General features: G+C 39.7%; 1 protein-coding gene across 6 annotated transcripts in view; it reads right to left on the bottom strand.

Annotated features, from left to right (window-relative positions):
- NLN (neurolysin) overlaps positions 1–13,633 on the bottom strand; it is a 61,241-nt gene that overhangs the window by 25,076 nt on the left and 22,532 nt on the right. For all 6 annotated transcript variants that reach the window (XR_012799863.1, XM_075590225.1, XM_075590254.1 and 3 more), the window contains 5 exons: positions 7,939–8,046; positions 7,407–7,509; positions 4,734–4,894; positions 2,379–2,514; positions 553–919 (listed from right to left, as the gene is read on the bottom strand). Coding sequence is in view for 5 of the 6 variants with exons in the window: in XM_075590225.1 (XP_075446340.1) it covers positions 553–919; positions 2,379–2,514; positions 4,734–4,894; positions 7,407–7,509; positions 7,939–8,046 (875 nt within the window). In the remaining variant the exon portion in view is untranslated. The remainder of the gene's footprint in view (positions 1–552; positions 920–2,378; positions 2,515–4,733; positions 4,895–7,406; positions 7,510–7,938; positions 8,047–13,633) is intronic.

The raw sequence follows: 13,633 nt of genomic DNA, 5'->3' as shown, positions 1-13,633 counted from the left end.
TCAAATACATGCCGTTTTTTCTCCTTTTGTTATTAACAATGAACCTGCTGTCATTTTTCAATTTTAGATTAATTGCCAAACTATCTCAGTTGCAATATAATGTCAGACTTCCAATCTCTCTATTGGCATTTCTGCTGATTTTGGTTTATTTCTCACAGACTTCAAACAATGTCAATCATGGTTTATCAATGTATCCCTTTCATATATTCATGGACCAATTAAAATGCTGCGCTACGTCTATACAACGGAAGAATAAAGTGTTCAAAGTGTTCACCCTGTACAAGTTTCTCAATGCGAAGAAAACTGGACTCACTAATCCTAACAAATGTAGGATTCACTACTCCTGGAGTTAGGGGTGTTATTAGTCAAAAGTGTGACATTGACCTTATTTTTGTGTTATTCAGTATTTTTTGCGTTTTATTATGTGATGTGTGAAAATTAAGTTTCTTGTTTACTTTAAAGGAGATTGAATTGGTTTTTGATTACTAATTGTTCTAGACTTCAACCCTCCCTCTAAAAAAAAGTAATGTAAGCAAGCATTTTTTTTTTTACCTTGGGTAAAGGTCTAAGTAAAACTGTCCCAGTTCTTCATCTGTGTCCCTGTCATACACACTGTACAGAGTAACACTCTCATGCCACACATGGGCATCTTCCACACGCTCAAACCTGAGCCCTAGGATTTCCTGGTAAATGTGTAACAAGTTTTCTGTAACTGTTTCCATGGGAAAATACTCCCGGAGTTTTTCCTGATCCAGGGAATACTTTGTCTCCTCTATCCGAGTCAGATAATAATGCAGGTCCCAAGCATTGATTCTTCCATCCATTTCCAATCCTCTTTCTGCGCATTCTTTACTTTTCAACTCCAAAATAAGCATTTTTTCATCTTCCCCCAAAGGATTTACTTTCTTTTTTAAATTTTCTGCAAAAATAAATAATATATAGATCTATCTATATATGTATACACACATACATACATACATGTCAGTGTCTTCCAAGGACAGATATAAACATCTAGATACTAGTACCCAGGACATACTTGAAAACGAGAGGTAACTCTCACTGTATTACTTCCTGGTAAAATATTTTATAAATAAAATAAATAAATAAATAAAATAAGTACGGTAGTCAGCAACATATTAATCCCCTAGTGGACAGAGGAATTAGTGATGAATTTCTGCCTATTCATTGCTAGCCCATCTTGCACACAATGGGTTAGAACAGCACTGCATATCTGGAATACCTTTGACCCTCTGCACAAATCAGAAAGCTGCAGCATAAAGAATCATTATATAATTGTCTGAGAATGTTGCTCCGTAGAGAACTGAGTCCCATTATTAATACATTATTGAAGTACCATAATAATTACAGCTGCTGAACTCAAGTACTAATATTGATATTTTCCACTGCCACTGCTGCAGTGAAGGGTTCTCTTGGTGGCCATTATTGTGGATAAGAGATTAGTGTAATTAGGCAGCACATCAAATCATCATGACAAATGACAGAAAGTCTGCAGTCTAGGATATTTAAAGCAGCAATACTACATTTGCCCTTTTTTAAATTTGTATATGTAAAGCATGTGGCAAATGTATAGTACTAAATTCTCACCTAAGCCGGCAATCGTTTGCTGCTCCTTTAATAAATCTATAAAAATCCTGATTGCGTGCATAACACTGTGGTTTCCAGCCTTTTTCGGGTAAGGAACCGTATGTGAAATTCTGAGGAACCCCAACCCTCTCTAACAGCACGTTCAAATGCATTGTAAACTAGTCAGGATTTGGTACAACTTTTAAATTATCTGAAAATTACAGGGAACCCTTTAGGGATGCCCAGGAAAGTGTTGCCAAGATATTGCACTGCTTGGGATGTGGGCTAAAACCTGCTGTAGAAATCAAAGGATGCTTTAAAACTCATTACAAATGGCATTAAAAGTTGAATAATATAAAAATACACAGTGCTGGAACACAGACCACATATTGAGAATTATTGTTATAAAGTTATTTTTGTACACCAGCTGGTCTCAGGTGTAGTTATAGGATGTTATTATATATAGGGGAAGCAAGATCAAATCTAAAAGTAAATGTCACCTTGAAACTCTCCTTCCCCCCCAAAGTTGTCTCTGTTTTTATTTCTAATATATACATATATATCTTAGCACCACTGCTGTAGTCTTATATCTGAGACACCTGGAAAAATGTCACTCCATTCATCCTGGCAGATCAAAATAAAATAACCTTGTTCTGGAGGAGACAAGCACAAACACATCACAGTTTGTGTAAGCAATAAACAACAGTTTTGTGCATTAATGTGAATAATACACACATTTCTTTGTGCTAAACAATAACAACAAATACACTGTAAATAAATAAAACACAACCGACCTAGAAAGGCAGAAACGTTCTGTGTGTTTTTAGCAGTGTTCAGCTCCAGAACAAAATCAGCATGTGTCTGGTACCCCAGCAGCTCCGCCATTTTGGCCTTCAGTGTAATTAATTCCTCAAGAATTTTGGAGTTTTCCTAACAAAAGAAATACACATAAATATCATTGTCATTTGAGATTCTGTGAATTTCAAATTTTTGGGGATTGTGTAATCTCATCTGTAAATTCTAGTGTGTTCAACCTTGAATTCATTGGTCATGCTATACACCCGGGGTCTTCAACTGGCGGCCAGCCAATGGCTTTAAGCCCTTCAAACTCGAAGGCCCGTTCTATACTACATGCGGCCGTGCGCACGCGCGTGCACGTGCCGCATGCTTTTCCCTGTAATAGAGCCGGGAACTACAGGTACTGTGTATGTATATGTGTGTGTGTGTTAGTATGTGTGTGTACATGGGTTGTGTGAGTGAAGAAAGTCCTAAACAAGATTTTTTTTAAAGAAAAAAAAAAGTTTAATAAATAATTTTTGTTTATTTGTGCACTCATTGACAGACACACACACACACACACACACACACACACACACACACACACACACACACACACACACACACACACACACACACACACACACACACACACACACACACACACACACACACACACACACACACACACATCCATCCATCCATACAAACACACATCCACACATTTGAGCGCCGGTAGCAGCGCGAAATCATCCTTCCCACCATCTTCGCCGCTGACTGTCGTCTCCCCTCTCCCTGCCGTGCGCGCGCGGCCCTTGTATGGAAGGACTGGCTGACCTCAGCCATTTATAACTGCCGCTCACGCGCACGGCGTAGCACGCCCCGGTACTATAGAACCAGCCTAAGCTGCCCAAGCAACTAGTATGAAATGAGCAGGAGCAAAGTGCAATATAATCACACTAAAACTCACTTGTTAGTAAATGTAATGTGTGTATAATAATAATAATGTAATAATAGTTTGTTCTTGTATTGCACTGCTAGTTTTAACATATTGCTTTACAGAGACATTTTTGAAGACACAGTCCCTATAGCTTACAATCTATGTTTTTGGTGCCTGAGGCACAGGGAGATAAAAGTGACTTGCCCAAGGTCACAAGGAGCCGACACCGTGAATTGAACCAGCTTCAAACTCAGTGCCAGAATCAGTGTCTTTACTCACTGAACCACTCCAGAGAAAGATAGAGATAGAGATCTCCCCTAGAGAAACTAGTTTCAGCTGCAGCTAATCAGGCTGGACTCCTGAATGAACAAGGAAGTGTTTTAAGGCAGTCACAGAAAGCTGCCATTCTCAGAGAGACTGCTTTTCCCCAGAGAAGGGGGGAGAAAGTTCTCCCCAGCAAAAAGGCTGGAACAGTGCCCTAGACCCGCTGGACGGTGGTCGCGGAGTCAGCTGGGTCTGAATCCCAGGGAAGAAGAATGAAGGACGCGAGACCGCACTGAAGCAGGGATGTCCTATCCATAACCTGGGAACTACAGAGGAGGGATTCTCTGAACTCTCGCATGGTCCAGAGGGAATTACCTGGAGCCCCAACAGTAACAGACCAAGAGCTAAGTAATATATTCATGTACCTAAGACTGTTCACATGGGGTGCATATGATAGGGCATGTTTTAAACTGGGAACCAGTTTAGTTGGCCAGCACCATTAGGAAGAGCTGGAGTATGTTTAGTTAGTTTTCCTAAAGGGAATAAGTGTTATTTTTATGATTTGTTTTGACTTAAAGGGACAGTGGGCTTGTCGGTGTATAATGTAACCCTGTAAATAAACCCAGTGTAGAAAAATACAATGTTTCCGGCCTTATTGTGGTTCTAAAAGATACTGCAACATGATGTGGGCATTACAGTATGTATGTATATATAACAAATGGTAGACATGCTTGCAAAATATTGAAATCTAATAATCTTCAAGTCCTTTTAATGTATCTAAAATGACATTATGATAAGTTTGTGGCCCTTCCACACGTAAATGTTTTCTGATCTAGCCCCTTTAAAGAACTAGTTGAAGTGCAATGCAATACACAAATGATTATTACTGCTTTTTTGGAGCCGATGTAAACACATGCACAATAGTACATCTTATGTAACATGACAAAAAAGAGAGCGTAACAAACTGTTCAATATTTTATGAGATTAGCTAATTGGTATAAAAGAGTGTGTAAGGACATAAGTGTATATTTGCACTGGCACAGAGACTGCACACAAGTATCAACAGAGCAGTAATTCTAAACATATAAACGCCTCAGTTTGTGCAGAGAATAATGCAAGACTTCAAGTTCTAATCCAAGTGGAGCACATTCAGTTTAAAGGCACCTACTTCCATACATCTTCTATTGAAGGCAGCTTCCAATTTCCTTCTAGTTTCAGGAACAGAACACTTTTTAAGAGTAGGGAAATAATGGGGATACTGGAGAGTAACTTTAAAGTTGTTACAATCCGTCTTTTCCAAACTGTCAATAAACTCATTAGGAAGACCTTCTGTAAAATACAATAGTGCAGAACACACAAAGCACTGTTAAGATTTGTTTTTAAAAGTTGAAGTGAGAACATGCACAAATAAGCGAGGACTTTGAGCTGAAACCTTCATTATTATTTAGCAGAAAACATTGTAAGAAAATCTTTTGATCAGTTTGTAATGCTTGCTCTAAGGAAGAACATATTGCTGTTGTAATGTTGTCTTAAAGCAGCAATCATGTTCCTTTGGATCTCTGGGTACAGTGTTGGAGTTGTGGGGAGGCGGGGGCGCCAAACCACGTTATTTTATCTCTGGAAACCCCTTGACTCGTGAGATACTTACCGGCTTAGTTTATGGAGTTCTCCCCCCCCCATTCAGGAATCCAATATGGCCGCCAAATCCCTCATGTCACGTGGGCCAATAGAAAGCCAGAGTGTAACACACTGCGGCTTCCTATTGGGCAGTCTATTAAATGTCCAGGGACTAAACGGTACGTATCTCGAGAACAAGGAGTTCTCCGGAGCTACAAATAATGCGGTTAAGCTCTGGAGGACTCCCGCAGATCCAATGCGGACAGAAAAAAAAATGGTATAATTTGAGGGATTGCGGCTTTAAAAATACATTCCGTTAGTTTAAAAAAAAAAAAAAAAAGTAGTGAATTAATCACTATTTGTTGCACAATTGCAACTGGGCTAACAGGGGTACCCATGAACACATTCAATGAAAACATGACCACTAAGCTTTCTGAGAAAGAAGAAAGGCTGATAATAAAAAGACATTCCATCTGGGATGTTTCATTCGAATTACCCCGTGGAGCATATTATCTTACTGTAACCAAATGTATATTTCTATTCACAGTGGATGGATTCCTCACCACATGTATATTTATTTAGGGATACTGTATTTCTTACATGACAGTAACTCATACAGATTCACTTAAAGGGGAAGTCCCCTCAGGACCACCGTGAATCAACGATGATGTTTCTAACGTTAAATATAAAGCTGATTTGACATCTTTAAAACAGTACACCAAGGGCCTCATGCAGAGAGCAGCGCTGGGAAAAATTGGCGAGGGGAATACATTTTACCTTTAATGGTGTGTTTTTTTCTCTTTATTCAGAAAGGGGCGAAATCTGCAATTAATAGCATGTATGAGTGTGGTGAGTTTGAAAGGGAGAGATGCGCGCTGTTTAAACGTGTAAAAAAAAAAAATCGCGTTATTTTTTCCCTTCTCCCTCTGGCCGCCGAGCTCCAGTTTCCTGCCAACTTTTGTTGGCGGGGCTAATTGTCAAATTTAACTCCAGTTTAATGGCGCGATCAGCCGCTAGATGGCGATCGCGCCTTTCTGAATACGGCCGTTTTAAAACCTGGCGAGATTTAGGTTCTCGCCAGCCGCTTTTTTCTACACCCGCCATTACCTGCCTTTCTAAAGGCAGATTTCGCCAAAAAATGCCGCTTTTCCTGTTAGCGCTGCTCTCTGCATGAGGCCCCTAGTGTTTATAAATATATATATTATTTTTTTTTACTTTCAATGGTTAACAATAGCTCCGGATGGTTTGCACAATTTTGTACAATGTCCTTTTGTGATAAAACTAGAAGTGAGTTGTTGTTTTGGTTTTGTCCATTGTTTGTATAGTAATTATGAAACCATCATTGTCCAACAGCTAAACATAAGCAGCTGATCAGCTTGAATCCAGCGGCCCTGAAGAAAAGGCACACATTATTTCTAATGATGAAACTATACATTATTTCTAATGATGAAACTATTTAAAATGATTACCATACACTACAGAGAAACCCTCGCTCAGGCTAGTTATAGGATAAAGAGAGGCAGGTGCACTTCTGGGTTAGAAATATATCATATACTAACTGAGTGCCCACAACTGGGATTTCTTTGTCTTTTGAGTATGTATTACTTTAACGGTCAGATAAGGAAGACCACTACACTGACCTGCTACATGGGAATGCTGCATTAATAAGCCATTAACCTAGCTATCAAACATTGCAGTTTAGTGCCTTGTTGTGACAGCCTCTTTGCTCATTATTAATGTATCAACATAAGGGTAAACAAAATAAATTAAAAAAATTGAAACATTCATGACAACCTCATTAACACCTCATACATAAACCTTGGCCCCCTGCAGAACACCCTCCTGCTGTCTCTGTCCATTCTTCCAACCAACAAATTAGATTGTAAGCTCTTGGGAGCAGGGACTCCTTTCCCTAAATGTTACTTTTATGTCTGAAACACTTCTCCCCTTCATGTGTTATTTACTTGAGCTATTTTTTCTAACCTGGAGGGTTGTGGGCTACTTTTTCATATATAATTGCCTTGATCTGGTTTTGGTGGATATGGAGATATAGAGATACAGTATATACATATATATATTAGATGTGAGAACATTAGACACAGCTTTTTGTTAATCTATATGTCCATGACTCATGCGAGCCCCTCTCCTATTTCTTGTTATAAAGATTGGCACCTCAATACAAATACAGTTCAAAAAAAAAAAAGGAGTGGAAAGAAATATTTACCAAGCTCTTCCTTAGAGAAGATTAGAATTGTGTTTTCCTCATTGAGATTTTTATTAAAGTCGATGCTTAGCTGACTAATCTTTTTCTTGATGGACTTAATTTCCTAAACAAAACAAAAAAAGTCAGCATAAATCTTCACTTATCAGTCTGTTGGAAATTTCCATATTTACAATTGTCTCATAACGTATACAAGAAAAGGTTGTTTTCAAGCACTGTTGCATTTTCAGCTTGCAATTACGGCTAATGTAAGAAACCTTGAAAGACATTTGACACAAGTTTTTAATGCAGATTAATTAGGGGAAAACATTAGGGTAGAGTGACGCTCTAATATGTGCATTATGTAACTCCTCACTGACCATGATAATTTCCCAAGCTGGTGCACCCAGCAACGTATCTCGATTTACTGATGCAAAAGTAAAATGCCTTTTTTTTTTTAAACATAATTTTGCTCCAAAATTGGCGTGCTACATAGACTAGCTACAGACACCAGTGCATCATCAACTCGTACCATGTCACATAAAACGATACTTACACTTTGCACTTCAGGAGGAAAATGAAGTCCGTTGCGGTTTCCCATCTGAATTGATTTTTCCAAGTATCTCTTAACTTCTGGATGTAGTTGTTTAAGGTCTTGTGTTCTCTATAAATATTGAAGAAATATGTGGTGATGCCACTTTGCAAGCTAAACGTTTACTCACACAAGCCGCATAGCGACGTTCCATGCAGTTTCCTGGAAAATATCTTGGGTACTGTATGTCCAACATACTTAGTGCAGATCTATAATAAAGAGTACTCCAGTTATAAATCTTACAGTGCAGAGCACCATTCCAAGATAAGCCACTGTAAGTCAAGAAATCAGGAAGAAGGAGCATTAAGTTCTCTCAAAGAAAACATTTACTTACTTATATCATGTAAAAATAAATATACTGAGATGTAATAAATATTCACTCTTGATAAGTATTTTTCACCTCCAGTTGCCGCTTTCTTGGATAAAGTGTTGATAAGGGGAGAAACACGTCAGGAGATAATAAAATAAGGTGTAATAATAATAAAAACACAAGTAACGCAAAAGTGATTCTTTTAATGGCTAACTTGTGTTTAAAAGGAGTGCAAGCTTTCAGGACCACTTGGGTACTTTCCTTAGGCAAATCTTTACAAAGGAAGCATGGCATATTTATAGAGACATACAGATATTAATTTGTGTATTGGAAATGGCTAGCGTAACATAGCGATGCAAAAAAATAAATGTAAACGAGCGAGGGATTAGAGTGAAGGTGTGTGGTGTACAGGAATTCTGTATACACGTATTAGGATACCTCATTTCACATTACGCTTGCCTTGAAGTAAAGAAAGTTGGTGGTACAATGTGTTCATACAGAATAATGAGACAATCTCCCTGTATTCCTGTTAAGACCTGTGTTCCATGAACCAAACGTTTGCGTGACTTTATATTCCCATGTAATTATAGATTGTGTTCAAAAAATGTCCCCTGATAATCGTTACCTTCATGTCCTTGATATTAAGATGGAGGCTACAGAAGAGTCACCCCACAGGCATATCTGCTTTTCTGATTTATGGTGTGGCAAAACAGGTTTATTCTTTTTGGTACGGTTAGTCCCTACATACATTCCACCATTGGGACATTGTGTGCACGTAACTCATCAGGTACACAACATTTGATGAAGCACAAGTGAAGAAGTCCAGAATTGTACACTCTGGATGTGAATGAATCGGAGTCTGTGACTAGTAACTTCAAAAATCAGAGGAATTCATATAGCACCAATTTGACACAAACTATGCCAGGAGTAAAAAGTGGGTCACTGCTTCACAAACCATTAAAATAAAAATGTTATAAAATGATTTAACTAAAGACCTTATTGCCTCTTTCTTGTGACAGTTTAAAAGCTTATCCTGACAAGCACGGCAATACTTCAGGGAAGCAATCAATCAAAACCTTTAGGTGGATGTATATCAAAACGGGCATACATGGACATTATGATGTTATGTTGATCAGAATACTGTCATTTTTTCAGCATCACATGAAGATGCTCTGCGTAATTTGTGTCCACATGCATTAGTCAACAATTAATTGAGTGTTTATTAGACCATTTATGCTACGGGAGGAGTTATTTGGTGCAATATTATAGAAGGGTGTTTTACAGTTTGCCTGTTACTACTGCAGTTTTCACTTTTCTTTGCATCATGTGGCCATGCCTGACCTGTGGTGGCAGTGACATGCCTGACCTCTGGTAGTGACATGAGTAACCTGTGGTGGCAGCGACAGGCCTAACCTGTGGTGGTGACATGCCTAACCTGTGGTGGTGGTGGCAGTGACATGCCTAACTTCTGGTGGTAGCATGCCTTACCTCTGGTGGTGGCATGCCCAACCTGTGGTGGTGTGATGCCCAACCTGTGGTGGTGAGATGTCCAACCTGTGGTGGTGTGACATGCCTAAGTGATATGGGGCACATTCTGTATAAGGAATGCAAACAACTTGAATGGGGAAAAAAAAATAGGTCAACCAAGAAAATTCAATGCCGTCAACATATTTTGATTTTTAAAAAAGACAGGAAAGTAACATGACTATTTTACCGCTAACGCCACTGAAACAGCTCTCACTAAAATAACTAATGACCTCCATGCTGTCAAAGACAAAAGGTCATTACACTCTGTTCATATTACCTTCTATGCAGCATTTGATACTGTGGACCACCCCCTTCTCTTTCACATTCTCCATACGCTTGGTATTCAGAACAAAGCTCTATTCTGGATCTCCTCTTACCTCTCCCATCGTACATTCAGTGTCTCTTCTGCTAACTCCTCCTCCTCTATCGATCTCTCTGTGGGGGTACCTCTTCTCTTTTCTCTGTACACACTATCTCTAGGTGACCTAATCTTTAAATCATTTATCTCTTGGGTTTAAATATCACCTCTATGCTGACGACACACAAATGTACTTTTCAACACCCGACCTTACACCTGCTGTACAGACCAAAGTTTCTTAATGTCTCTCTGCGATATCATCCTGGATGGCCATCCGCCGACTTAAACTTAACATGGCAAAAACAGAGCTCCTCATACTTGCCCCTACTACCTCTTTCCACATTACTGTTGGAAGTACCATCATTCACCCAGTAGCCCAAGCACGCTGCGTAGGGGTCACACTCGACTCCTCTCTCACATTGTTCTCTCACATTCAAAACGTATATAAAACCTGTCGCTTTTTCCTCTGCAATACACTCTCTCTCTAGGTGACCTAATCACATCTGTTGGGTTCAAATATCACCTCTATGCTGATGACACACACATTTACTTTTCAACCCTTGACCTTACACCTGCTGTACAGACAAAAGTTTCTGAATGTCTATATCATCCTGGATATCCCTCCGCCGACAAACTTAACATGTCAAAAATGGAGCTCCTCATATTTCCTACCAAACCTGGCCTTACTATCTCCTTCTACATTACTGTTGGAAGCATTATCATACACCCAGTATCACAAGCATGCTGCCTAGGGGGTCACACTCAACTTCTCCCACATTCAAAAGGTAGCTAAAATCTGTTGTTTTTTTCCCTCTGCAATATTACAAAAGATACACCCTTTCCTCTGTTGTTCTACTCCTAAAACTCTGACATAGGCCCTCATTCTCTCCCATCTCGACTACTGTAACCTCCTGCTGTCCTACCTTCCTGCCTATCACTTATCTCCCTACAATCTATCCTAAACGCTGCTGCCAGAATCACTCTATTCTTTCCTAAATCTGTCGCAGCGTCTCCCCTGCTGAAATCTCTCTCCTGGCTTCCTATCAAATCCTGTATCACACACACAATTCTCCTCCTCACTTTTAAGGATTTACACTCTTCGTCTCCTCCTTACATCTCAGCCCTAATTTCTAGCTATACACCATCCAGACTCTTGCATTCTCATCAAGGATGTCTTCCTTTTGTATCTAAAGCCCTCTCCCGCCTTAAGCCTTTCTCACTGACTGCCCCACACCTCTGGAATGCCCAATATCCGACTAGCACCCTCTCTATCCACCTTCAAGACCCATCTTAAAACAGACCTCCTTATCGAAGCATATGAGTAGCTTTGTGGCTGATCCTACCCACCTCATACATCGACCTTGGCCCCTTGCAGATGTACTTACCAGTACACCTCTGTACGTTCTTCCTACTTACCAATTCGATTGTAAGCTCTTCAGGGCAGGGACTCCTTTTGCTCAATGTTACTTTTATGTCTGAAGCACTTCTTCCCATTGTGTTATTTGTATTATTTGTTATTTATATGATTGTCACATGTATTACTGCTGTGAAGCACTATGTACATTAATGGTGCTATATAAATAAAGATATGTAAGAGAGAAGGGGGACCCCGCACTCCCAGTAGAAGGCTCTTGGCCGAAACGCGTAGGAGTAGGTGCAGTAGGCAGGACCCCCTGGTTTGTCCCCCCCTAGGGACACGTAATCATGTTTTGAATGTTTGATCCTTGTCTCCTCCAAGATTTTGCAGTTTGCCTGACGTGTGGTGATGCATGACATTAGCATACTAGTTTTCTGAGGTGTGCTTCTCTAGGCTGTACATTGTGTGTCCCTATCACATATTGCTGTATTGTGTCACTTGAGACATTCCCTGAGATTATGTGGGAACAAGAATGTGTTGATACCATGTGATTTGACCATTTGGCCTTAGCCACTTCAATTTTGGCTTTTTGGGGGGGATGTTTTAGCTTCTTCCCATATAGCAACACAGCCTTGTGTTAGTGGACTCACAGAAGGGGTGTCTTGAGTGCTGGAGAAAATAAAATAAATAAATAAATTGATACTCACACGGCCATGTGTGAGGAAATGCACATAAAGGTATCTCTGGTGAATGTTGGTCTCCCCTCCAGGGGGAGTGGTGAAAAAACTTCTACCTCCCAGCAATGAGGCACTTGAAAATGTTCCAATACATAAATGTAATCTTTATTAAACTAAAAAAGTTAAAAGCAGAAATACAAAACACCCCTTCTGTGAGTCCACTAACACAAGGCTGTGTTGCTATATGGGAAGAAGCTAAGACATCCCCCAAATTGATTTCACTCACACTGGGCCGTGTGAGTGTTTGTATTTATTTATTCATTTGTTCATTTTAGGTGCTATATAAGTTTGACTACTGCCCAGCACGGACACTGGCCTTATCACTTATTTATATATATATATGTATATTGCTCATACATGTGTATTTTTTTCTGTTTGACTTGAGAATTACGCCTGAAGGAGAAGCTGCAGACGAATAGAAGAATCCCAACCAGATTGAAAGAAGGAAAAGGAAGAGAATACTTACCATCACAGAAGAAAAAGAAAGACGGAAGGAGAAAGAAACAACAGAGGAAAAAAGAAGATCGTTAAAAATACCTTGATGTGACAGCATTTACACAAGGCCGTGTAAGTGTGTTTGCATTGTTTATTATCATACCATACACCCTCTATTAGAGCTGTATCCGAAGTTTTTATAGTATACTCTATCACACTATTCCTAGACTTGTGCTCCCCCTTTTTTCCCTGTTTACCTGTATCTTAAGGATCCTGGATAGATCCTATAGGGGTCAAAGCCAAAGGAGAGACGACATCACTGAGGGGACCCTTATACAACAATTTACAAAGGTTGTAAGATTCTTTACACTATACCCCATTTTTATTATTCCCCTCCAGAGGGAGCGCCCGGGTTTTTCTCTGCCCCATTGAGATTAAAAAATACATTACAATTTTGGGAGACAGGGTGGATGAGCTGGAAAAGAAGCCAGAACTGTCTCAACAGTTCAGGAGTATGTAACTCAAAGTACAAGAGCAGGAAGAGACTATGCAAAGTATGCTCCTCCATATAGAGGACCTGGATAATAGAGGGAGATGTTCTAACATAACAATTAGGGGTATACCCGAAACAGTAGAAACCCAAGAGCTGGTCCCATACCTACAAAAGCTATTCTCCCATGTGACTGACGAATCACAGGAACGGACCTGGAAGATGCATAGGGCAGACAGAGCGCTTAGACCCCGACCATCAGATCCCCCGAGAGACACTGTCATTAAAAGGTGAGACTTTACTGACAAGGAGGTCATTATGCAAAAGGCCAGAGGCATTAACAATATAGAGTATGAGGGGGCCAAGATCCAGCTGTATAACGATCTCTCCAAAAAACCCTGCAGCATCGTAGAGAAATTAGGGAAATTATCATGCACCTTCAAAA

Source organism: Ascaphus truei, chromosome 1, assembly GCF_040206685.1.
Source record: "Ascaphus truei isolate aAscTru1 chromosome 1, aAscTru1.hap1, whole genome shotgun sequence".
NCBI lineage: Eukaryota > Metazoa > Chordata > Amphibia > Anura > Ascaphidae > Ascaphus > Ascaphus truei.
Note: the sequence above shows the minus strand (reverse complement) of the source record. Positions and strands in the feature narration are given on the sequence as shown.